The sequence below is a fragment of the Patiria miniata genome, unplaced genomic scaffold (genome assembly GCF_015706575.1).
Source record: "Patiria miniata isolate m_02_andy unplaced genomic scaffold, ASM1570657v1 HiC_scaffold_20, whole genome shotgun sequence".
In the NCBI taxonomy this organism is placed as follows: domain Eukaryota; kingdom Metazoa; phylum Echinodermata; class Asteroidea; order Valvatida; family Asterinidae; genus Patiria; species Patiria miniata.
Window position 1 is genome coordinate 26306279 of NW_024037059.1, and position 24197 is coordinate 26330475.

At 38.8% G+C, this 24197-nt stretch overlaps 2 protein-coding genes across 2 annotated transcripts; one reads left to right on the forward strand and one right to left on the reverse strand.

The window, feature by feature from the left end:
• Positions 1-3333: 3333 nt before the first annotated feature.
• On the reverse strand, positions 3334-17506 carry LOC119728617 (cell division cycle protein 20 homolog). The gene is made up of 10 exons (XM_038200920.1): positions 17422-17506; positions 14553-14856; positions 12786-13022; positions 10740-10868; positions 9900-10096; positions 8547-8641; positions 7779-8007; positions 6294-6419; positions 4767-4884; positions 3334-3942 (listed from the first exon to the last, which is right to left on the reverse strand). Exons 2-10 carry the CDS (start codon positions 14824-14826, stop codon positions 3755-3757), a joined length of 1593 nt encoding a protein of 530 aa, XP_038056848.1. The 5' UTR covers positions 14827-14856; positions 17422-17506; the 3' UTR covers positions 3334-3754.
• Positions 17507-17837: 331 nt separating this feature from the next.
• On the forward strand, positions 17838-23861 carry LOC119727237 (glutathione peroxidase 7-like). The gene is made up of 3 exons (XM_038199101.1): positions 17838-18019; positions 21212-21476; positions 23682-23861. Exons 1-3 carry the CDS (start codon positions 17843-17845, stop codon positions 23840-23842), a joined length of 603 nt encoding a protein of 200 aa, XP_038055029.1. The 5' UTR covers positions 17838-17842; the 3' UTR covers positions 23843-23861.
• Positions 23862-24197: the final 336 nt, after the last annotated feature.

The following is a 24197-nucleotide window of genomic DNA, read 5'->3' on the forward strand; positions in this document are numbered from 1 at the left end:
GTACAAAATGCTTCGTGGTTCATTTTTTATCCAATGGAAGTTGTCGTTATATTGAGGCTAAGTATCCGAAAAAATTTAATGCCACTTGAGGGCGCTATGATATGCAAACTTTCGTCAAATCAGCACAGCAGCCGGGTTCCTGTGTTGTTCAACTTCAAGCAGATTTTTTTTTTGCAAGTCGTGTATAAAGTTTCACTTTCTTTAAATTTTTTGGGTGACATTATGTACATGTAAATGTGTAAAGTGTTACCCATACGTTTGTAAATATTCATACTTTAATTTTGTACTTTTCTTGATCATGTTTAATTAATGTCCTCATAACTTAAAGGGAATATACATCATTTGCTTTTGCTGTAATTTTCAGAAATGGATGGAATTGGGGGGTTGGAAATATAAAGCAAATATAGTTACACTGACTTTTTGGAGGTTTTGGGTTCGAAAATGCTATAAAAACCAAGAAAAACGATCATTTTCCTGTAGTCTGGTTCCCTTACTCCATATAAGAAGAAACAGAGCAGTTTACATACATTGGGGAATTGTAAGGTCAGGGAACCAGTCTAGCTGGCTCGTACCCGTTCATAGGTTTGTAATCGATTGCAAACAAGTGCAATGGTCAATTGGGGCCAGTATTTGAAAAAAAGCCAGTTGTTTCCAACGCTGATCGGCCGATCAGCGTTGGAAATTGATACAAAAATACCACTTTTCTTGAAAATGACAGTATACCAGGTGCCATAATTTTACAGGATGCTTTAGACTGTCATTTACCAACATCCTGTTAAGGTATTTCGCAAAAACTTGGTAGTTTTATTTTTCGATGTTTACAAATGTTGTATATTCCCTTTAAAATCAAATTCAGCGTTTCGACAATGTTGGACAAGCCATCGATACAGTGGAATATCCAAAACCAATCACACCTCAGGAGGATTGGCTCAAATTTTGAGATGAGACGAGTTTTTATTTTATATATTCTCGATTCAACAACAATTGACAGGAATAAGTTTTACTTTTGAGTTGGAATGTTTTTGAGTTAACAGGTTTTGACTTTAATATCGAGATTTCACTATAAGTGTTAAGTAGGTGTTTAATAACATGTCCAAAAACTTGAAACACTCGATAAGTCCAAGTCCTTTTGCAATTTTCCCTTCATTTTCTGTGCCAGTTGTGTGTTTAACAACTGAATGTACTCCTCATTCAAAGTAATAAAACGGCAAAATAATAGCATCATGGTATTTTTGGTTTTACATATATGGGCGAGGTAGCTGTAGTTCATTCCTTTGTCGTATATGGGGTAGGGGAACAATCACAAAGTACGCAATCATGCAAAACTTGGAATAAACATGGTTTTGTGCCACTGGATTTAATATATGCATAAGAACCTATGCAGTACTACGTCACAGTGTATTTATTATAAAATATTCTGTACAGAGTATACACACAGTAGGCCTACAGGCTTGTTCAGAAAAGATTCGTTCTTCAAGAAGAAGTAAAAAAGGTTTATTGGAAAGCTGTAACATATTGTATTTTATGTACAAAACCTTGAATAAAAGCACTTTGGCCTACAAGCAAAGTTTCGGATGCACTGTATCTGATGCAAGTTTTATAGAAAGCAAAATTTGTCGTTTAAAATGTGCATAGCTGCAAACTTAAAAAAGAATATGCCATCCCATATTTCAGTATTTGTAGCATTTAAATGAGAAGGTTATGCGTAAAATTCTGTAAAATAACTGCTGATTTGCAAAAGGGAAATTAAACAAAGAAAATTGTGTAAGTATAAAACTAGGAGTTATATACTTTCGTGTAAATAATTACACTGTATAGAGCAAGTATACATGTATGTGATAAATGTATTAAAATTAAATAGCTATGTACATTTGAAATAAAACTATCCATTGTATTTTCGCTTGGGGACTGTAAAATTAAATTACACGAATATATGTCATTTTATTCCAAAAGCAGTTAAGAAGGTTCATCGGAAGTTTCAGTGATGCATAACGATTTTGATTTTGGTATTAACTAGGGGGTGTGCAAAATCATATTGAAATTGGAGGATTCAGGACTGTTAGGCCAAAAAAAAAATAAAAAATACTCGGTCTCTGGTCAGCACGCGCGTCGATTTTAATCATGCGCGTCAACCTTTTTTTTCCCTTCAAATTAACACGGAAGCTACAACAGTGCCCTCTATTGCTGCACCTCCTCAAATTTTTGTACCAAGGAGCACCAAGGAATGGGGAAAATTGCACCAAGGCAAATGATAAAGGGCACCAAGGCATATTATGGAGTGTATAATGAGGACACAAAAAAGCAAAATAATACCCACCTTGTCTGTACAATTCAAGCTTGAAAAAAAAAAGCCACCCCCCCCAAAAAAAACCCCCAAAAACACGTCGCCGCATCAATTCCGGAACTTCGGTCTGACCAGAGACCGCCTTTTTTTTTTTTTTGGCCTTGGGGCTATGTGTTATTCAACATACTTTGTTCAACTTGGATGGCCCAGTAAACGTTTGCACTATGGATCCTGTGCACGGACATTTAATGGTGCTTTGTGACCACTTTTGAAAGTCCAGTGTGAGGTACACACTGTGTGTGCATACTGGTTCATGCTTGATGTCTCAAAGTAAGTACGACTAAGTTTATTCTGAGTTTTGCACAAGCCAGTAACATCTTTGTGCGAAGTCGTGCGTCACCGCAAATGCGCTTGAATGTCTCTCCCAGTGGTCTCCCCCAACTCTTCCTTTCTTACCTATGAGGGGGTACTTGTGCACACAGTCCATAGAGCTGTTGCTGATTTCACAAAACTTTACGCAATGGCTAAGTCTACTTGAGCCACAATTTCATGCTGCACAACATTCACGTTATGACAATTTCTTGAAAGTTTTTAATTAGTGCGCAAGTCCACGACTTGCGCAACAAATTATGGTGCAACTTGCGCAATAATTTTAGGTGGTGCAACTTGTAGCGTAGTGACTGAAAAGTACTTATTTCTCCAGCAAATTGTGATCGTTGTGGAGTCTGTTATTGCACAACTTATCAAGGTTGATACAAGACATGTACTCACAGCTTTGTGTTTGAACAGGGGTGTGAAATCTCAGCTTTAAAGCTGATTTCAGCTTTTTTTGTTTTGGATTTCAGCTTTTTTCCCTCACTTGCTGTGTACAAAAGTATAGGAGATTCCCAAAATTCAGCTTTTTTACACCTTTTTCAGCTGTTTTCAGCTATTTTCATCAGTGGTCACTCACACCCCTGTTGAAGTAAATGATTTGCTATTTTACTTGTAACAACTGACAAGTTTTTAGAGTTACTGCATGAATCCGATGAAAGTTGGAAATGTTTTCCTTCAAAATGGCAGGCTGAGATGATTCAACGATTGTTTCCAAATCATACACAAACCGTTGTAAATGCTGTTATATTCTCGTCCAAGATGTTTAAATGATTTAAAACGTTGCGCAGCTACTCCAAATTTCGTGAAATCGATCATAACTTTATTGTGCGGTTGGTGCCAGTCGCACAATAAATTTATGGCGTAAGTCCTATGCATGGCGTAAGTTACGCACTGTTTCATGACATAAGCTGCTGGCATGTTAGATAGAATCTGGTGTACTGGTCTTGAGCTAGCAAACTGCGCTAAGGCTGTACATGAATCATACCTTTGTACATTGCAAATTTATTTACATGTGTACAGCTCTATATTTTGAAAAAGTTCGAGAGACGGATCTATACACTCCTGCGACCGAACACCTCAGTGCATCAGACAGATCTATCGAATGCTTTGCCTGAGCTTGAGGGTACCGGACGAGGCTTTCTGCGTGCTTCCCTTCTTGGCCGTCTTCTGCTGCTGATCCACCTGGAAGCATTTCCACAATCGCAGCGTCTCGTCCCCGGCGGCTGTGGCTACTGTGGTGCCGTCTGGACTCATGCACATGTGCAGAATGCGCGACGTGTGACCTGTTAGGTTTCGTAACAGAAAAAATTGAACAAGAAAAAAGCAAAGTCAATATAGATGTCTTTAAGTTGAAATTAAAATGCCCCCTTTTTTTACCCAACTGTTGTCTGTGTACTGTCATTTTGTAGGTAGTTTATGGTTTTGTTTTGCACATCTCTGTAGGAGAACTGCAACTGCGTATTTACGCAATCAAGCATGCATTGCGCAGTGTTGAAAATGTTCCACATAAGCCCGCTTGTTGCTCGAAATGTGTTCGAAATACGACGCAGCTGATGCTCAATGTGCCGATGCACGTGGCTGGTCGTAGGAAATGACGTCATTTGAGGGAGACCTACAGGGCTCTCTCTATAACCAACGTCTGATATATCTGAGCAATGCAAATTGTGTGTGACCCCATGGCCAGCCACTCGGAGCCAGGGGTTGACTTTGAAAACGGGCAGGATTTTTTTTCGTTTTAGAAATCTTTGAAAACCTCTGTTTATAACACATTTACATGTATACATTTGTGATGGCTCTGGTGTTTTTAGATGTAAAATGGTTGCATATACCAGCAAAATATGTCGTACATCAGCAATATACCTGCCATGTATCGGTGTTAACAATTTTGAAATCACTAAACTGAACCTCACGTTTGCTAAATTTGATGTCGTTGGGGGTGGGGGGGGGGGGGGAAATAATTCCCAGTATCTGTATTTAAAGCCATTAAGGCCTTTGCTATATCATATTCCAGTTTTGTAATGTGAAGGCGAACAGACCTATGACTTGTTCAGAAATGTCAAGGGATCAAAAGGGGAACCAGACTACTAGAGGATAACCTCAAGCTTACCGAGCAGCTCAGATATTCTGTTCATGGTCGGATACTTCCAGATGATGAGTTGATTCTGAGCAAATCCGTGCGCTGACACTAACTCCCGGTGTTCTTTTGACCAGAGAACTGAGCAGACCTATGCATTAACGGAGACGATAAAAAAAACTAGTTTATTATAACCTTGGTTGGGTGTAAATTGGGGCCGTTTCACAATTCACACGATCGTCTTGCAGTCCACCGCGAGTGGATCTGGGTCTGAGTCAAACACAGGTCAACAAGGCAAACCACTTTAATACACCTGTTTACAAAGTGGTAAGCTGGTAGATTTTGGAATTTCTACCTGAGTAGACCCTTGACATGACAGTCTCGATGGATCTCGATATGACGACCAAATTTATAAAATTGTAGCTTAAAGAGGTTGTGGAATGCTCGAAGACATTTCCGTCATTCTTCGGGTATATGTAGCCTAAGGTGTGATGAAATAAAAACGACTATTGTTTCTGTCATAAAATGAGTACAAAAGGTACTTTTGAGAGCTGTTTTTCAAGTCCTGTCATGCCTGTTTCGACCCGAACGTGCAATTTGTGTAAAAGTCGTCGTTGCGGGCAGCAAACAAAACACAGTGAATCGTGACGTAATAAACAGGACTCCCGATGCAGAGTAGCATAAACGAGTCCTGTTTATTACGTCACGATTTACTGTGTTTTGTTTGCTGCCCGCAACGACGACTTTTACACAAATTACACGTTCGGTCGAAACAGGACCTGAAAAATAGCTCTCAAAAGTACCCTTTGTACTCATTTCATGACAGAAACAATAGTCGTTTTTATTTCATCACACCTTAGGCTACATATACCCAAAAAATGACGGAAATGTTTTCGAGCATTCCACAACCTCTTTAAAAACTACATAGGTTACAAAAACAAAATTTACCCGTTGTAATTCTTGATATCTTCAGGTAAAACAACCCAAAAATCAATAAAATTGGACAATCAGTTCTAAAGATATCACTAAAAATGCAACAAGCTTCATAACATCTGGCAATCAAGTATAGCACAATCTGCAAAGCTGGCCTTCTTCAGAGCCTGTGTGGAGAGCATTCTTCTCTATGGAGCCGAAACCTGGACCATGAAGAAGGAGCTTCAAGATGGCATTGATGGCATATACATGTACACCAGGCTTCTTACGAGGGTGCAGAACATCCCATGGTGTGAGCACAGTACTAAAGAACAGATTTACAGAGACATTCCACCTATCTCTGCTATTGTTGCTCAACTCCGTAGCACTGGCTCTTGGGAACAATACGCGCTACGCTTAAGGCGCACACCAGCATGCATTTGCACTATACCGCGCCAGTGAACAAGCATAATCCTTACTGTTGAATAGTAAATCCCATTCCCCATGGGCGGATAGTACTTTTTGAGCCGGGGCGTGAATGGGAGCAAAAATGAATGCCACGTGATGTGAGTTCCACCAATCAAAAGACCAGGATCTGTATGTCAGTTATATAATAATGCTTGAATCATTTACGAGGCGGATTCCTACCTGTGACTTAGTGTCTACGCTGTTGAGGCAAGTGCCAGTGTTGACATTCCAGAAGCGTAGGTACCTATCGGCTGTGCCTCCTCCACTTACAAGAACGCTGGGTTGCCAGGGGCACCATGCAAGAGCCTGCAAGGCAAAACAAAAAGCAATAAACAGCCATCATTACCATTGGTCCTCTTGCTAAAAGCTGTTATGAATATGCAAATTGGACATGCATGAATTGTAATGAGGGAACTATAGTTGCTGTCCAGGTCAATTTTCAAGAAATAAAAGCTTGTATAACAGGCTTAGAAACCTTTTGTACAAGTCATTTTGTGAATTCTGAAATATGTCACTTTCTATGAGAATATTTTTACCACTGCTCTCAATTTTAAAGGCTCAAAATCTTAAGTAGGGTGCCTAACAACCAACCTATTGACTAAATATAAGTGCCCAATTTGTTTAGCTGCGGGTAGCAGCTCATCAAATCATAATGTCTCTCCATTAGATAGTAACAAGCGTTGACATTGTCCATTTCTTCTACATATTCTGACCGATTTCAAACAAGTTTGTCAAAAGTATCATAGCCCAGCCCAAACATGTCACATGACCTAACTGCTGTCAAAGGTCATCATGGGGTCCCTAGGTACAAAAAGTAATTTTTTTTTTTACTCAAAACACTACTCTTTCAAGAAATTACATGGCACAATCACGCCACTCATGCATAAACACGAATTTGTTGGCCCGCAGCTTCCAAGCTCTGATCAAGTTTGTTTCAGCTTGTAACTGGATTCCATTGTAAAAAAGTGTGCCTGCATGCGGGCACTCTCTTATTTTGAAGCCACCTTTAACCCTAACCACCTCAACTCCATCAAAATCCATCCCCCCATTTTGGTGGATTTTTGGGGACTTGGTCCAGAAGACTAAATATTGATGGAGTTGGATGGACTTGGGCCTAATGGCATGAAGCAGTGCTACGAGCATCCGATTGATTTTGACTAGCTCCCTGTATTGCTATTGTGATAAAAGCCATGTGTAGCAAGTCCACGAATGTCAACCAGTGCATCAGTGGTGGATTCCACTTTTTTCATGTACAGTTTTGTATTGAAAGCACAGCGATTGATGGATTTTGACGGACTTGGTCCAGTTTTTAGTAAAAGACGCTAGGGAGTTAGGATTAATGCTTAAAGATTTCACAGGGTATTTTGATACCAGTCTTATCTTCACTTTGAGCAAAGTTTCTGTCAACTCAGTCAGTAGGTTCTTTTCCAGGTAATTCCACATGGTCCTACAGTCAACTCTCGTTAGTACAAACTCTGTTAGTACAAATTCTGGTTATAACAAACATAAAGTCTTGCTCCGGACTGTGCATTCATGTGCACAATGAATGGGACTGTTGTTCCTCTTAATACAAAATTCTGATATAACAAACAATTTGGCTAGGTCCGAATGAGTTTGTATTAACGATCGAGACTCAACAGTACTTGGCTTCTGACAAACACTCACCTTGACGGCAGCTTGGTGTTGAGTGAAGGTATGTATGGGCGTGGTGGGATCCCCCTGCGCGGCCGAGGGCCAGATATTGAGCAGGTTATCGTTGCCCCCGCTGGCAAGGTAACGGCCCTCTGGAGACCACTTCAGCCCACATACCTCCTGGGTGTGGCCGGCCAGGGTGGCTACCTGGTGGTTCTGGACTCGCACGTCATGATGGTGGATGGCTCCCGATCGCGAACCACTGCATAGCGGAGTGAATTTTTAAGAGAAAATATCTGGTATGATAGATTGTTTATGTTAGGAAGATTTACTCGTCTGTCCTCTGATTCCAACTTATTTTGCTGAGTGAATTATTGATCCTGGCAAATTTTGAATTAGATATCAGTGCTCAACTTATGTTTGGGTTGAATTTTCTTTTCAGGGAATGAAACAAAGTTTCTAATCATAGACTAGAAAAAGACAAAATTTAAAAGGCCTAGGCAACGTGATTTTTTTTAATGCAATCATTAAAAATGCACCTTTGTGTCCCATTTAACCTTATTTTCCATTTTTTGTTTTGCCATTTTCAAGGGTATTAAGGTGCCATTTTTTTTTTTCATATTCATGAGCAAAAATTAAATGTGTAAGAGAAGTGCGCTTTCAAATAAAATTAACCAAAAAGGGATGTCAAATAGTGCTCATATATTTAAGAGTAGAAAGTTGCGCAAAATGTGTTCCAAAGAAAAATTCATTTCATAGACACTTTAATCAAATGTTGGACAAATGTCGACACACACTAACCTGCTGAGTATGAAGTTGTTCCATGCAAGGGAACCCACTCTGGCTGCATGGCCTGACATGTTACGCAACCGCTTTGTAGCAGCTACATCCCAAAGCTGAAAAAAAAAACCCAGACAGACCCCACACAATATATCAGATTTGTCGGCAGTAGACTGATCCACTAGTTTCCTTGTTGTGATATTGTTAGGGCAGAGGATTTCTGAATAATTTAGTAATCGATCATTCCAACTCGGACTTGATTAAAATATTCAAATATTCGATTTAAAAATGCACTGATGAACTTCAACCTGCATTAAACAACCTCAACTGGAGACAGATCGGGAATTGCGTACACCTTCGCTTGTCGAAAAGTTGACAAATGGGTTAATCAAAAGGGCAGGTAGCAGAATGGCTGATATTTGACCAAATGAAATTTGAGCTAATATTGCTAAGGCAAGTACTCACATCTTGTGTAAAAGTGGTTTTCAACAAAAGTGTGGCACTAAACATTATATAACCCAATATTAAAATAACATAACAGACGTTTTCATGATCTCCTTGAGACCACTCAAATTTTTCAAATAGTTGAATTGCCATTCGAATATTGGTTGATGATCAAATGATTGAATATGTGACAATCGTCACAGCCCTAGAATCAGGCATGCAACTGGGAATTTAGCAAAAAAATGAGGAAATTCCCAAACACAAGACTTTGTACAGTGTTTTTCAATTTGTAATGGCATTCATGAGAATTAAAAAATGAGGAAATCAGCGGATGCGAGGAAAAGTTGCATGCCTGTATCAGGCATGCAACAGAAAATTAAAAAAAAAAAAAACCGAGGAAATTCCCAAACACAAGACTTTGTACAGTATTTTTCCATTTGTAATGGCATTCATGGGAAGTTAAAAACGAGAAAATCAGCGGATCCGAGGAAAAGTAGATTGCATGCCTGCTAGATATAGTACATGGAGTTTGGTTGCACCCTGCTCCCACGAAACCCTGGTGAAGTTGGTTTTTCATAAAGGGTATGTGAAGTCATTTTGGGGTGTAAACACCATTTTGAGGTTTTGTGATTTTCTTAATCAATCTATCAAGCAGTAGTGCGTTTTAAATTTGGGCCGATTTGGTGAAAAAAAAGGGGGTGAACAAATTTGTACAGAAAGCATTCCAATATGCAAGTTTATCTCATAATTTGGTTGTCAGGGTTTTATCACTTAATCCCTTCTCCCAGGAGTGGTAGGGTCTAAGCACCTATGAAGATCTTATATCATTTTGAAGCTGAAAACCTCAGGAATTTGAAAATGCCCAAAACCAAAAACCTGTGGGAGCAGGTTTCAAGTGGTAAGAATTAGGCACAGAGAAGCTTGACAGACCTGGACGTCCCCGTTGCTGGTCCCGACGCCCAGAAAGTTGCCTTCTTGTACCCAGGACACCGAGCAGACGTAGTCCTCCTCGCCTTCCAGCTGCATCAGGTGGTTGATGCTGCCACTGCTGGCATCCCACAGGTACACATTGTTGCCTAAGGCTACGGCTAGGTGGTTGTGCAGGCTCCAGTCAATCAGATTCAAGTCTGGTTAAGGGATAAAAATAGACACTACAGCTCTGTGCACATTCACGCCATACACGCAAACCAGTACACACACGCAATGTGTCTCTGTGAGTCTTTAACCCTAACAGAACTCAACCCATCAAACCCCAACAGCATGTTTTGTTGGAATCTGTCAGGATGGGTACAGTACCCCTAAACTGACAGTCTTTTACATTGGGTTGGCACACCTCCAGAAACAAAGTCAGAAATATGTGTGTATAGTTTCCCATATGGTGTTGGAACTTGCCAGGGCCCAATTTCATAGCACTGCTTAACAGTAGGCAGAAAAGTTGCGCTTACTATAGCAGAAAATCATGCTGCTGCTTAAGCACTATTTCATGCTAACGGTTGCGCGCGCATGGAGATTTCTATTGTTAGGTCACTGATTTAAGCAAAGTTTTCTTCAGGGGTTAAGCGTGCTTTTGCTGTGCTTACTGCTTAACGGTCCGTATGAATAAATGGAGGCTCGTTAAGCACAAAGTCGGCTGTTAAGCAGCGCTATGAAATTGGGCATGGTTCCTAGTAAATAATGCTAGGGAGTTAAGGTTAATGAAAAAAGCCATTTGAGTTAACAGTCTAAAAAAAGCCCCCCCCCCCAAAAAAAGGGACATATGATGATATTTACAGTAATCGTCCAGGATGTCTGGAGCATCCAGAATCCTTTCTGGGACCTGGGGTATGTGCCTCACTGACTTCTTGGTCGAGCCTGGCGTCTTGGTGTGACTGTACAACACCCGTAAGTTGTTCTGGAAGCCTGAAAAAGACAAGGTGGAAACAAAAGCTCAATAAACCCCCTTAGTGGGAAATCAATATTCCAAGGATTGCGTAAAATCCCTAGTGTAGGTGCCAACTCTTTGGGCAAAAATGCAATACTTGAAGACTTGTGAAGTGCAGAAGTCCAGTAGGGTTAATAACAAAATACGATTGAACAAATTACCAATCTGGGAGTATTTATGCTGAAAGTATTTTTTAAAATGTGGATTTCAAAAGGCTTAATTTTCTCAATCTAAACAGAATAATAATCTTATGGATGAAAAATGGCAGGAAAGGAGTTAATCTGCCACTACTATTTGTTTTCAAGTAAACTGCTATGGTCGGCTCCCGTTATAACAAGCTCAATCATAAAGATATCCCGGAAATACAATATGCTTGTTACGTAACAAGCACACTGTATTTTCTGTCTTTTTATCATGAATATTAAAGTCACTTTTCCAAACGGTTAAAATACAATTCTTTTCACTCTAAGTGAAACTCCACTTGTCAGTTGCCCTACAATTTTGTGCATTTTATGCGCACAGAAGTGCTGACCCAGGGGCACTTGCTTTACAACATTTTCCCCATAGAGTCTGAAAGTTCACCCCTTGAATAGGAAAATTAACGCGCAAAACTTCAAAAATTTTCAATTATTTTTGGTACATTGATTTCTTAAAAAAATCATTCCCCAAAAAAGGCCTTTTGTAAAATTGTTACTAGCATATCAATTTACGGACACTGATACATTGCCTGACGTGGAAGAGACATATCGGCCAAAAATTGACCTCTCACTTCAGAAAATCTAAAGTGCATGCAGACTAGTGCAACTCGGTGTACATCGGATGAACAAGTTTAAAATAATTTTTGGCAGTAATTTTGTGAAAACTTAAGAAGGCCAAAAAGTCTTTAAGGGTTTCCAAATTGCTTGAATAAACTCATAAAGGACTCATTAGCATTTACGAAAAAATCTAAAGTGACCGCTTCTAAGGACTGCAGTCAAGCCAGCCCGACTAAATCTAGAATCCATCGGCTGTAGGTAGGTAAATCTTCCCGTCATTATACATTCTTGTTCTCATGCAACTATCGAGGTGAAAACAAGCGTTAACTAACAATGAAATTTGCAAATGAAATTTGTTATCACCTATCTCCAAGTGATTTCTCATCAATTTTTTTTTTAAAGAATGCCAAGATAAAATTCTAACATTAAAGTTTCTCGGGGTGGTATACACTTACAGCAAGTGAAGTGAAAAAGGCGCGTAGAGGGGCCACGCGAGGGTTCCAGAAGCTGAGCTGCGTGACCTTTTACTTTCAGGCTCTACAGGATGAGTAAAACAAAATGAAACCCGAATGTCGGGACTATATTGTTCTATTGAAGTTCTGCATGAAGCACTTTCAAAAACTAGGATATGAAAGCCCAATTCATAAGCTTTCTTTTAGTACAAGAGAATCATTCAAATCACTCATGTACTTTTCAAGTTACAGAATTTTAAGTTAAACACAGCCACCGTTTTAAGGTTCTGTCCACGGATCACAAAAAAGGTGTGCGTTCTTTCAGCAAAACGAAAACAACTCACACACATCCCTATGTGATTTGTTTTCGTTTTGCTGAAAGAACACTGAACTTTTTTGTGATCCGTGGACAGAACCTTAAAATGGTGGTTGTGTTTAAAATTCCGTAACTTGAAAGGTACATGAGTAATTTGAATGATTCTTGTACTATTAAAAAGAAAGCTTATGAATTGGGCTTTCATATCCTAGATTTTGAAAATGCTACATGCAGAACTTCAATCAAACAATGGTCCCAACATTTTGGTTTCGTTTTTTTTTACTCACCCTGTAGAGCTCAAAAGAAAGTCCCTAGCACTCTTAGCTATGGTTGTGAGATGAGCAAATGTGAATCCTTCTTTGATCTAAGTACCTTCGGGTGCCACCGGCGGCCTGTTTTTGTAGGACAGTATCTTGGCATTCAGCAGGTCGCCGTTCAGATTATCCGACATGGTCTTACAGTAGTCCAGCTTCTGGGGGCTCTGGGTCTCCTGGTTCTCCTGGTTGCTGACGGACGAGTTCAGCAGCTTGAACGCGCTGATGTCAAAGTTGGTGCCGCTGCGATTGGGGATGAAGCGATCGCCTACGGGCAACTTGGAGGGAGTTTTGCCTGTAAAACAAAAATTCCCAAACCATTAAGAATTTTTTATGTTTTTCTCCAAAAATCATGAAGCCAAAGATTTTGGTATTGGGTCAATCCATAAATCTGGGGTCCAAAAAGGTTTGACATTGTTTTGGTGTCCCTGTTACGCCTGACCTGTGTAATTTGCCATTCAAGTATCATTAAAATTGACTTTACAAAAATCAGTTAATTTAATTTATGGGGTTGTCTCATCATTCGTAGCAAATGAGCATTCTGGGGACTCAGGGAGTCAGGTTGGCGTAGCGGTACTTTCCTTGCCGCTGTGACCCAGGTTCCAATCCCACCTGGGCCAATATGTGGATCGGGTTTTCAGTCCCTGCCTGATTCCGTGGGTTTTCCCCAGAATATTTTTCTGGGCTTTTCTTCCTGCCTCTAAAATGTAACTTCTTCTCATTGTCTCCTCTCTACAGGTTTCTTCAGGCTTGCGAGCTACAGTGCCTAGGGCGCTTTTTGGGGAATCCTTGGTTTCATTACCAGAAATGATTAATAATAATAATAATAATAATTTCTTTGTGTTCTGCGCAGACAGCGCCAACGCCTGCGCATATCCGCTGCAGATGATTTTTACCGTGACGTTTTTGAATCGTTATGACACGCTCAAGTTGTTTGCGTATGTTCTACTTACGCATTGCATTTAGAGTACACTTTCAAAATTCAATCCATAAAATTTTGTTATGTTTTACAAACACACACATGAATTCAAAATGTCTGCGTGCAGGACGGCTTTAAAGTATCTCCCCGCATCAGAATGAGGAGTTAGCGCTCTAGTAATTTAATAAAGCTCTATGGTCCTAACATATATTTGATTCTGTATCTGTATCATATAGTCGGCAAAGCATCCCAGGGGAAATATCACACCAACTTACAGAGAAGACAACGAGAAGAAATGACTGTTTTAGAGGTGGGAGGAAAAGCCCAGAAGATATTCTGGGGGAAAACCCACAGAATCGGGCAGGGACTGAAAACCCAATCCACATATTGACACAGGCGGGATTCGAACCTGGGTCACAGCGGTGGAAGGCGAGGAAAGTACCGCTACACCAACCTGACCTCCCCTGATTAAAACGTCTTGAGAGAGAGCACTTTCTACCATAGTTGTAGTCGAGTACTTTCCGAGTACCAGCATAGCTACCAGAGATTATGATGGTTTGTTATAAAAAAAGCTGCATAATGCAGACACTGAACAGGAAATCCCCATCAAAAGAAATTCAACACTTTAGACAATCAGCATCTTGTACCAACTAACCTTTTAAGACAAAAGTATTCGGAAAGTACTCGCCGAGTACTTTTCAAGTACATTTAGGGTACTTCTTACCCAAAAGGTAAATTAACAAGGGGTTTTATGTAACCAAAGTCTCAACTTAATTTGTTTTCTAACACTGACTTCATTTTTCTGTCTGCTATCAATATTTCTCTTGCATTGTTCGCAAAGACAGCTCAATACTTGGTAATAAACAAAGTACTCGGAAAGTACTCGATTACAACTCTGCTTTCTACCTGGAGTTTTAGACTTCTTGCCACTGGGAGTCCTGGACTTTGAGGGTGTCTTGCTGAAGGAGTGATTGGACGTCTTCATGGGTGAGATGCCGCTCACGTTTCCCAGGCTCTTGCTCAGGCTTCGATTCAGGCTCTTGTTTAAGCTCCTGTTCAAGGAGGCATTGCACATGGACGTCTCTGTGGCCTTGCGCTGCCACCGCATGGCAGGGCCGCCCATTGGTCCATCCAGCCTCAAGAGACTGTTGACGTCACTTTCAAAGTTGAGATGTGTCATTGTAGTTCTTTCTCACAAGCAGCTAAATGTCTATAAATTAAGGAAAAAAAAGACTTTGTCAAATAATAAATTTTCAAATTTGTCTCCATTTAGCCTTAAAGGGAATATACATCATTTGCTTTTGCTGTAATTTTCAGAAATGGATGGAATTGGGGGGTTGGAAATATATAGCAAATATAGTTACACTGACTTTTTTGAGGTTTTGGGTTCGAAAATGCTATAAAAACCAAGAAAAACAATCATTTTCCTGTAGTCTGGTTCCCTGACTCCATTTAAGAAGAAACAGAGCAGTTTACATACATTTGGGAATTGTAAGGTCAGGGAACCAGTCTAGCTGGCTTGTACCCGTTCATAGGTGTGTAATCGATTGCAAACAAGTGCGATGGTCAACTGGGGCCAGTATTTGAAAAAAAGCCAGTTTTTTCCAACGCTGGTCGGCCGATCAGCGTTGGAAATTGATACAAAAATACCAATTTTCTTGAAAATGACAGTATACCAGGTGCCATGATTTTACAGGATGCTTTACACTGTCATTCACTAACAGTCCAGCAAGGTATTTCAAAATAATTTGGTAGTTTTATTTTTTGATGTTTGCAAATGCTGTATTTTCCCTTTAAGAGACTGTTGACGTCAATTTCTAAGTTGAGATGTGTCATTGTAGTTCTTTCTCACAAGCAGCTAATGTCTGTAACTGGAGGTCAAATAAACCTTCACATTTTTGGCAACTTGAACACAGTCGAACACCTTATAAAAAGGTCCTTGCGACTTTACAAATTACCTTGGTATAACAGGTACCTTGTATTAACAGTAATGGAAAACAATCATGTTATATAACAGGTACCTTGTATTAACAGTAATGGACAACAAACAAAAACAAAGACTTAGGACCTAATATTTTGCTCGTTATAAGCAGAATGCTGTATTAACAGTGCTCTTCTTATCAGGATTCGATTGTAACACAATTTTTTAATGCTGTGGCTATTGTTGTATGTGTCGACCGTCTGGTTCCCTGACCTGGCAATATTCAATGTCAGGATCGTTTGGTCTCGAAACCGGACATCAGCCGAATGGTACTCAGACTTTGTTTTCCTTAAAAAACAAAAATCCTACAAAGCCACAGATCACTAAGAAATAATTGAAATCTACTTCAATAAAAAGAACGATTTAATGTATAACATAAAAGTAACGAGAACTGGTACCTTCTGCATGGTAGTACGTTTACCCAATTGAGCTATCAAAGCACTATGGTTGGATGTGTACATGTAATTATAAATGTGATATAATGATAGATTACTAATTCTGTTTTTTTTTTGGCAAGTCCATAACAATAGCTGTTGTCAATCACATTATGGCTGCCGTAACGATAGCCTCTATGTGTTTTTATAAATGACGCAGTAATTCTTGTGTATCTGTCTTTGTCATAATACAAAGATTTGATCAAGAATTAAAGCTGAAAACTTGAAACATTTGAAAATCTGTAAAAACGAATACCTGCATTGTATTACTTGAAAAGTATACATCTCTCCAAAGTCCAAAGAACGCTTTTCCAAGTTCTGTTAAATTAAGTTAACTAATTTGGCACAAATTTTCAAACTGCACGTAAATGGTGTAGGCCACTAGTCACTACTTTAAATTTCTTCTGTTTTGTATAAAACAGTAAATTGTAATAATTTTAATAAAATAAATAATTTGTGATGCTTAACACTTTCCATCGCATTGCCAATCTCAACGCCCTTAATACAATTACAATTGTAATTTGTATCATTCAATGTCAACTTTATAAAAAAAATTGACAAAGTTACATACACTAGGTTCCAAACTGTAAAAAAAATATTGTTATGGCAGATTTTCAACGCGATTTTCAACTGGTAATGCTATCGTTACGGTATTGCAAAATCACCATTGTGAATCTATTATACCCGTCCAACCAGAACGCTTTGGTGTCTCGTTTGAAACCGTTACCACGCTGCTCATTAAATTAAAAAAAAAGGTTTTAATAGTTTTCTTTACGTTCATGTCATGTCATGTTTTTAATCAAATCATTCTTTTTATGGATTTCCATTATTTCAGTAGATTTCAATTTTTCCCTTCATAATCTGTAATTCCGTGGCAATTGGCATGCGTTTGGAGGACTTCTGGAGAGAAATTTGCATCCTGACGCGATTTTGTAACAAAATTGGAAAAAAAAAATGTCAGTCCCAGATTCATGTCTTTGCAATTGTGGATTTGCAATGATGGCTAGTTAAAAAAGGTCATCATTGCAAATAATACACAATTGCAAAGACATGAATCTGGGACTGAAATTTTTTGTTACAAAATCGCGTTGCGGCTGCAGTATCGATAGCCATTGCGAAATTAACATGCAAAGTCATGAATTTTGAAAGATGAAGTTAAAGAAATGGTGCGAAGTGACGCGGTAGGCCATCAGTTTCGTCTTAGAAAACGACACCGAATAACCTCCATGGAATAACACAATGGTAAACAGAATAGTTCTTATGCTGAAATAAAACAGTCATAAACACAATTGTTCGTTAAATCATGAATGCATTCTTTCAAAACACAATAAAACAAGACATTTATGTAACGACAAATTACCTCCTCCTACGGAATATACATCAGCAGCAGCCTGTGTACTGTATGCATCAATGCATGCGGTATGCATCAATGCATGCGCTATGCATTATGCGTGGTCGAGGTCCGGTCCAGTTGTTATTTTGTCAATGGGCATTTAAATGACCCGCGTTGTGATTGGTTCGCAGCAACGCACATATCGTTTCCGTGATTGGTCCGTTACGAGACCATGGAAATAAACCTACGCTACGTAGCTTGAGAACGGGATTAAAAATGTTATCCATACTTCTTGATATTTGTTACTTTTGAAATTGCATACTTTTGTTTCCAATTTATGTTTGCAATTAATCTTATATTATTCATTTTGCTAACCATTCTGTTTTTGTTATGTTTAGTGAAAAGTACGTTGTAAAATCTCACCACTTGCGAGATTTGCCAAAACAAGATGGCAGCCCCCATGAGTAGTTTGACGTGTCAAAAGCGTGTTCGGTTTTTGTGCTCTGTTTATGCCGTTTTTATAAGCACTTTCCCAATTCTTGCTTTTGCAGATTATCATTTCTATTCTTTTTCTGCCAACGATCCAAGAGGCATACAAGTTTCTTTAAATGCATTTCGTGGAAAGGTGATGATAAATTTTCGGTACACTACGCCGTGCATGCAATCATTCCTCCATGATGCAACCATGGAGCAAGGAAATGCAACTAACCTGTAGACCATAGAGCTCTTTGCGTACATGCCAAAGCCGTAATACATGTACAGTACATACAACTAGAATTAGTAATATTTAAGTGAGTAGGTTTAATTGCCTAAGCATAACAAATTAACATAGGGCCGACATGATATGCCTAAATCATGCCACGAGGATGTTGTGCATACTACTAATACTAGTGAATTTCGGCATACAGTGGAATGACATCCTTTGGGGTCAATGTTTTATATTAAATTGCACAATCATGGAGCCCAATACATTAACACTTCAAATTAAGCCGTTTTTAAGAAGTGACATTGCATGAACATTTGTAATGATTTTTTTTGTTGAGTTAAGACCGTAGTTTTCCGCAGTATTTTTTTCATCGACAGACTATATACATGTACTGACTTATTGAGATTACCCTAAATTTGGTGTATTTCAACGTTGTCAAACATAAAGAAAACATGTACCATGACTGATGTGAATGTCTGGATATTGCTAAAAACACTTTATTCCACAGAATGTATAGAAACAAACCCTTTCAAAAAGATAGAGTGTACTATTTGCTGAATATAAACTTTACTTTATACAAAATTCCTTGAATTTCAAGTTGTGAGTTTTTTAAGCACACGCTGTAGATATTCTTAAATGTTTGAATTCAAATTGAATAGCGACTTCCTTTTTTTCTGTTCTCTGCTTATGCAGAAAATCATTGGCAGCCAGTGCAATATCAGTGTTTGTTTTAACTTTCCAGTTTGAACCTGAAACACAATGAGTAGGACTCCATTTGCTGTGGAAATGGCTTTCTTCTTGGCTTCAAGTAGGTTAAACTTTTAAGGCAGCATTAAATATTTTTCGGCGATATTTTATAACACTTTGTGAATTTTTTGTGTATATTATGTATATAAATAATGCTTATAATGTTCTGAAACATTAAAGTTTTAAAAAACTTATATTAAAATCTTACATCTCAATTGATCCACAAATATCCCATAATAAATGCCAGCATGTTACTTGACTCATTGTCCCCACTTATTCACTGCACAGTGCATTTTGCAGCGAGCATCTTTGCATGCCTCCCATAAGCAATCAAGCGTTCATGACTTCTCTTTTGTCGCACTTGCTTTTGTCCAGAATGATTGACGTCATGTCCCTTTGTGCATGCCCCTCATCCACTTCCTATTGATGCGCTGCATGATGCGCTGCATGTCAAGGTTTAAGCATGATAAATGGTCGTACCTTCAGAAGCGTTTAACGCTTTCTGAACTAAACGTGAATGTGAAACTTTATGACCGTTTTGTAACGATAATTTGAAAGCTTCATCTCGAGGTTGAATTTGCATTGTCATTTTGTCCGAGTTGTTTCATTTGCTAGCTTTTTTTGTAAATTATTACGATCTCTATGTCTTTCATAACTGTACCAAAAGCGTTTATTTCCTTTATACAGGGCGAGCACAAACAAAACGAAACCCAAATAGCAGGACCAATTTTTGAATGAAATTTTGCCTGTAGCAAAATCTCGGATATGAAGCCCAATCAATGAGATTTCTTTTAGTACAGGAATCATTCAAATCAGTCATGTACTTTTCAAGTTATATACGGAATTTGAACACAAACACCATTTCAATTAACTTCTGTCCACGTATCACAAAAAAGGTAAGAGTTCTTTCAGCAAAACGATAACAATTCACATGCATCCGCATGATCAAAAACCCAATCTATGGAAATCCCGACAACTTGTTATAATTTTTACAGGATTTATGGTGGAAGGGGCAACACAATTAACAGAACTTCCTCTGTAAGCCAAGAAATACAGGCAGCCCCCCCCATAAAAAAATTCAACCCTAAAACATTTGTCTTAAAGGGAATATACATCATTTGCTTTTGCTGTAATTTTCAGAAATGGATGGAATTGGGGGGTTGGAAATATATAGCAAATGTAGTTACACTGACTTTTTTGAGGTTTTGGGTTCGAAAATGCTATAAAAAACAAGAAAAACAATCATTTTCCTGTAGTCTGGTTCCCTGACTCCATTTAAGAAGAAACAGAGCAGTTTACATATATTGGGGAATTGAAAGGTCAGGGAACCAGTCTAGCTGGCTTGTACCCGTTCATAGGTGTGTAATCGATTACAAACAAGTGCGATGGTCAACTGGGGCCAGTATTTGAAAAACAAGCCAGTTTTTTCCAACGCTGATCGGCCGATCAGCGTTGGAAATTGATACAAAAATACCACTTTTCTTGAAAATGACAGTATACCAGGTGCCATGATGTTACAGGATGCTTTACACTGTCATTCACTAACAGTCCAGCAAGGTATTTCAAAATGATTTGGTAGTTTTATTTTATGATGTTTGCAAATGTTGTATTTTCCCTTTAAAAAAGGGATTTGTTGATTTTTATGTTTTGGGTATTGGATGAAAGCTGGGAGCTTTTTCTTTCAAATACTAAAAAAATATCATGAAAATGGCACTTCTGGTTGCTGAGAAAATGCCAATGATGTAAAAGTCGTCATTTTTCATCCTGTTCATTAGTACTTCAAACTTTGAAACATTTTACTGTAAGCCTACTGTGCAATTATATTTTATTTTGTGCAATTTGTTTTTAGTACTTTGACATATTTATGATGCTGCAAGGGTTTAAAATAGGACTAAAAAGGATGAGATACCTGTTCAGGTGGAAAATAAAAGGTATTTCCATCAAATTCATTTGTACTCTTGTCATATTATGTGCCGTGTTGTTTGTAAGGATAAGGACATGCACAAATATGTACATGTAGAGTGAAAATCCCTCACTTCATGGTAATGTTTTGTGTACAAGATAAATGAGTACTTTTACATAATTGGCATTTTCTCAGCAACCAAAAGTGATTTTTACTTTTTTCAGTATTTGAAAGAAAAAAGCTCTCAGCTTTAATCTGATGTATCAAAAACATACAAATCCACCAATCCCTTTTTGTTTTGTTTTAGGGTTGTATTTTTTTTGGGGGGGGGGGGGGGTCACACTGTATTTTTCCCAGTGATCCTACAAGAAAATTGTAAGATGTGCATAACGACGCTGATGCAGCAATGAACATTGCATTTATCAGTTGCATTTTAATTTGGTCTTTCTCTCTAAACACAGCCTGCTCTCATTGTTAACGTAGCCAGTGAATGTGGTTACACCAAGAGCCACTATGAGGATTTGGTCTGGCTCAGCCAACAGCCAGAGATAGACGAGAAACTGCACATCTTGGCTTTTCCATGCAACCAGTTTGGCCAGCAGGAGCCGGGTAGCGACCGGGAGATCCTGGCTCATGTCCAGGAGACGTACGGGGTGGCCTTCCCGGTCTTCGGCAAAATTGACGTCCTCGGGAAATATGCCCACCCAGCTTACACATATCTGATCAGTAAGGAAGTTTTATTGCACGCTCTTCACCAAGGGAAATTATTTTACAGATTATATTAAAACCCCATCTTTAATGCAGTCCCCAATATAGCCACAGTCATTCTTGAGGTTGTAGGGTTAAGGGAGACACAATCGAAGAGTTGTTCATATCATATCATTCGCTTTCGACCATATATTTTGTTTCGTGATTTTTTTTTTTTGGGGGGGGGGATTTACCTTATTATCTTGGCATAATGTGCATATTCTTGTTGAATTTGGAAACTATTAGCCCTGACCGCCCGTATTTATTTATTATATTTTCAATGTTATTTACGTCATCTTTAATGAGGGTAAACTCCGATCAGTGCAGGCATGGTGCAGGACACTGCTTTTCATGGAGGCCCTCAATATGAGAAATATGAGACTCATTATGTCGCACCTTTTGTCAGGTGTATTACGTTACCAACATAGGAAAATGTATTTGGAAATATCTAGAGGGGGATAAAATATTCAGAGGATCAACGCCTTTTTTAGGTTGACTTTGTAATGCAAGAAAAACAGTGGGGGTTTAACTCATTTATGAGGAAGCCATTTCCGATCGTAGACCCTGAATCGATGTTATAAATTGTAAACAGTTGAATGCGATGGTGCCAGACTATTTTATGATTGGAGTGCGTGTCAAGCCTCACTTTCAATTAAGATTTTTTTTTTATGTGGCTTAAAACATAATAGGTTATGTTTAATCGCAGATTTTAAATTATTTATTATACCAGACTCGACTGGTATTAATTTGTTATTAACTTTAATTTCGTTGCTTTCATTTGTATCCGCAAATTCCAAAATGAAGACTTAACCTCGCTTTCAATTTGATATGGCCGACTTGCGAAGAGTAAATAGGCCTAAACCCATCCGCCGAGCTCATGAATAAAAGTTATACATGTACCCTCAAAATATTCTACTAAAAGATAGTTCTGAAAGCCATACAACTTGGGAAATTGAAGAGATATGGCAATGAACCTTAGGCTCGGATCATGCTCGGAGATTCCAGTTCTGAGCGTTTTGGATGCAATCGGGCTCGAAACCCTGGCGTTATTTTGCCATTTTGCTATTTTGTGGAGGGATCGTTTTTCAAGATGGCTTCCTTTCCGCTTTGGGAAAAATAGGGGTCGTCTTCTTTGGGTGACAGTTTCTCAAAAAGTCAAACGTCAACCCACCAAAAAATTGAAAAGAAAATGAAACATGACTTCGTTTTTCTGTGCAGCTTAAATACCTGCGAATGATCCGAGTATTTATAAATAATTTTTAATACATGTGTATGGGCATTTAGCACTGGTGTCTATAGGAATTTTAGTACATGTGTACAGGGGTGCATCCATATACATTGTCTTGCATGTACCATGTACCACCAGTTTCTGTAACACACTGCAGTTGTGCACCTAATGGACCCAGTAAGCTATGAGCCGGCAATTTATAGCTCTTGTTGGGCTTGGATCTTTTGTGCCATTGTGATCAATGTGTTTGTGTTTGTCATCTCTTACGTAACAATGCGAGGTTCTAATTCCCTAACTATACATGAAAAGCAATACATGCGCATGCGTGGCTTATTATAGTCTGCCGAGTATAAAGCTAAAATGCGTTTAACATAATAACAAGTCATTTAACATTACTGCACATCTGGACTCTGTTTGCAAAACTTTCATAAACAACTTTACGAATCAAAATAGAAAAATTGCGTGTAGAACGTCTAGTTCTACACTCAACCAACCGGTTTTTTTTTCACATGGCGTTACCCGCCATTTTTCTATTTAAGAAAACCTTCAAGGCATTTAACTACATTCAACCAACTCCGGTTCTTTTCAGAACCACACTTCTTCTTAGAAGAGATTTCTTTCCACATAGTGTTACCCGCCAATTTTCTTTTTTAGAAAACCTTCAAGTCAATTATAGCTTTACGAATAGTCAAACAATTTTTAAGAGTGTATTTTCTGACGACTGCATAGCATGCATTTGGTCAATTATTTTTGGTCAATTTTCGGGGACCGACCGACCATGAAATTATATGTAGAATCTTAAAAGTCGTCACGTTTGTAGGGCCTATGCCAATGTGAAGAATTTTATTTCATATTGTCCTAATAGGAACTGTGTTCTAATACAAATTAAAATCTTGATGACACGTGGTTATATTGTACTTGACAAATTATTAAGATTCCGCCAATTTTCCGTCCAGATGCTTCGGGAAAACAGCCCAACTGGAACTTCTGGAAGTACCTAGTGGACCGGCAGGGGCGAGTCATCGATGCCTGGGGGCCCTCGACCAGCGTGCGGGAAATATACGGCTTTCTGGTGGCAGCGACGAAGACCGGGTCTGGACGACGGGACGAGTTCTAGCTAACTGCTAGAATCGGTATTAACCCAACTCCTTCGGCATTTTTGCAAGGATGCAACTTCAATCATGCAATATCTTCCAACTGACTCCATGAAAAAAACAGGTGTATAGCCTAAGGTGTATAAACACACAAGGTCCGGCTCAAGACATTGACACAGTGCATCCTCTAAAATCAGTCAGCCACGCATTTGTGCCATAGAGCCTCAATCCTGCAAAAGCATCCATTTTGCAAAGAGGATTTTGAAGGATTTGGGAAGGCGAGGGTTAATACACATCATGAACACATGAGTGTGAAACCTCTTTTTGTTCTTTTGTTAAAGGTTAAGAGTCTTCCAATGCATATTGTAACCAACCAAC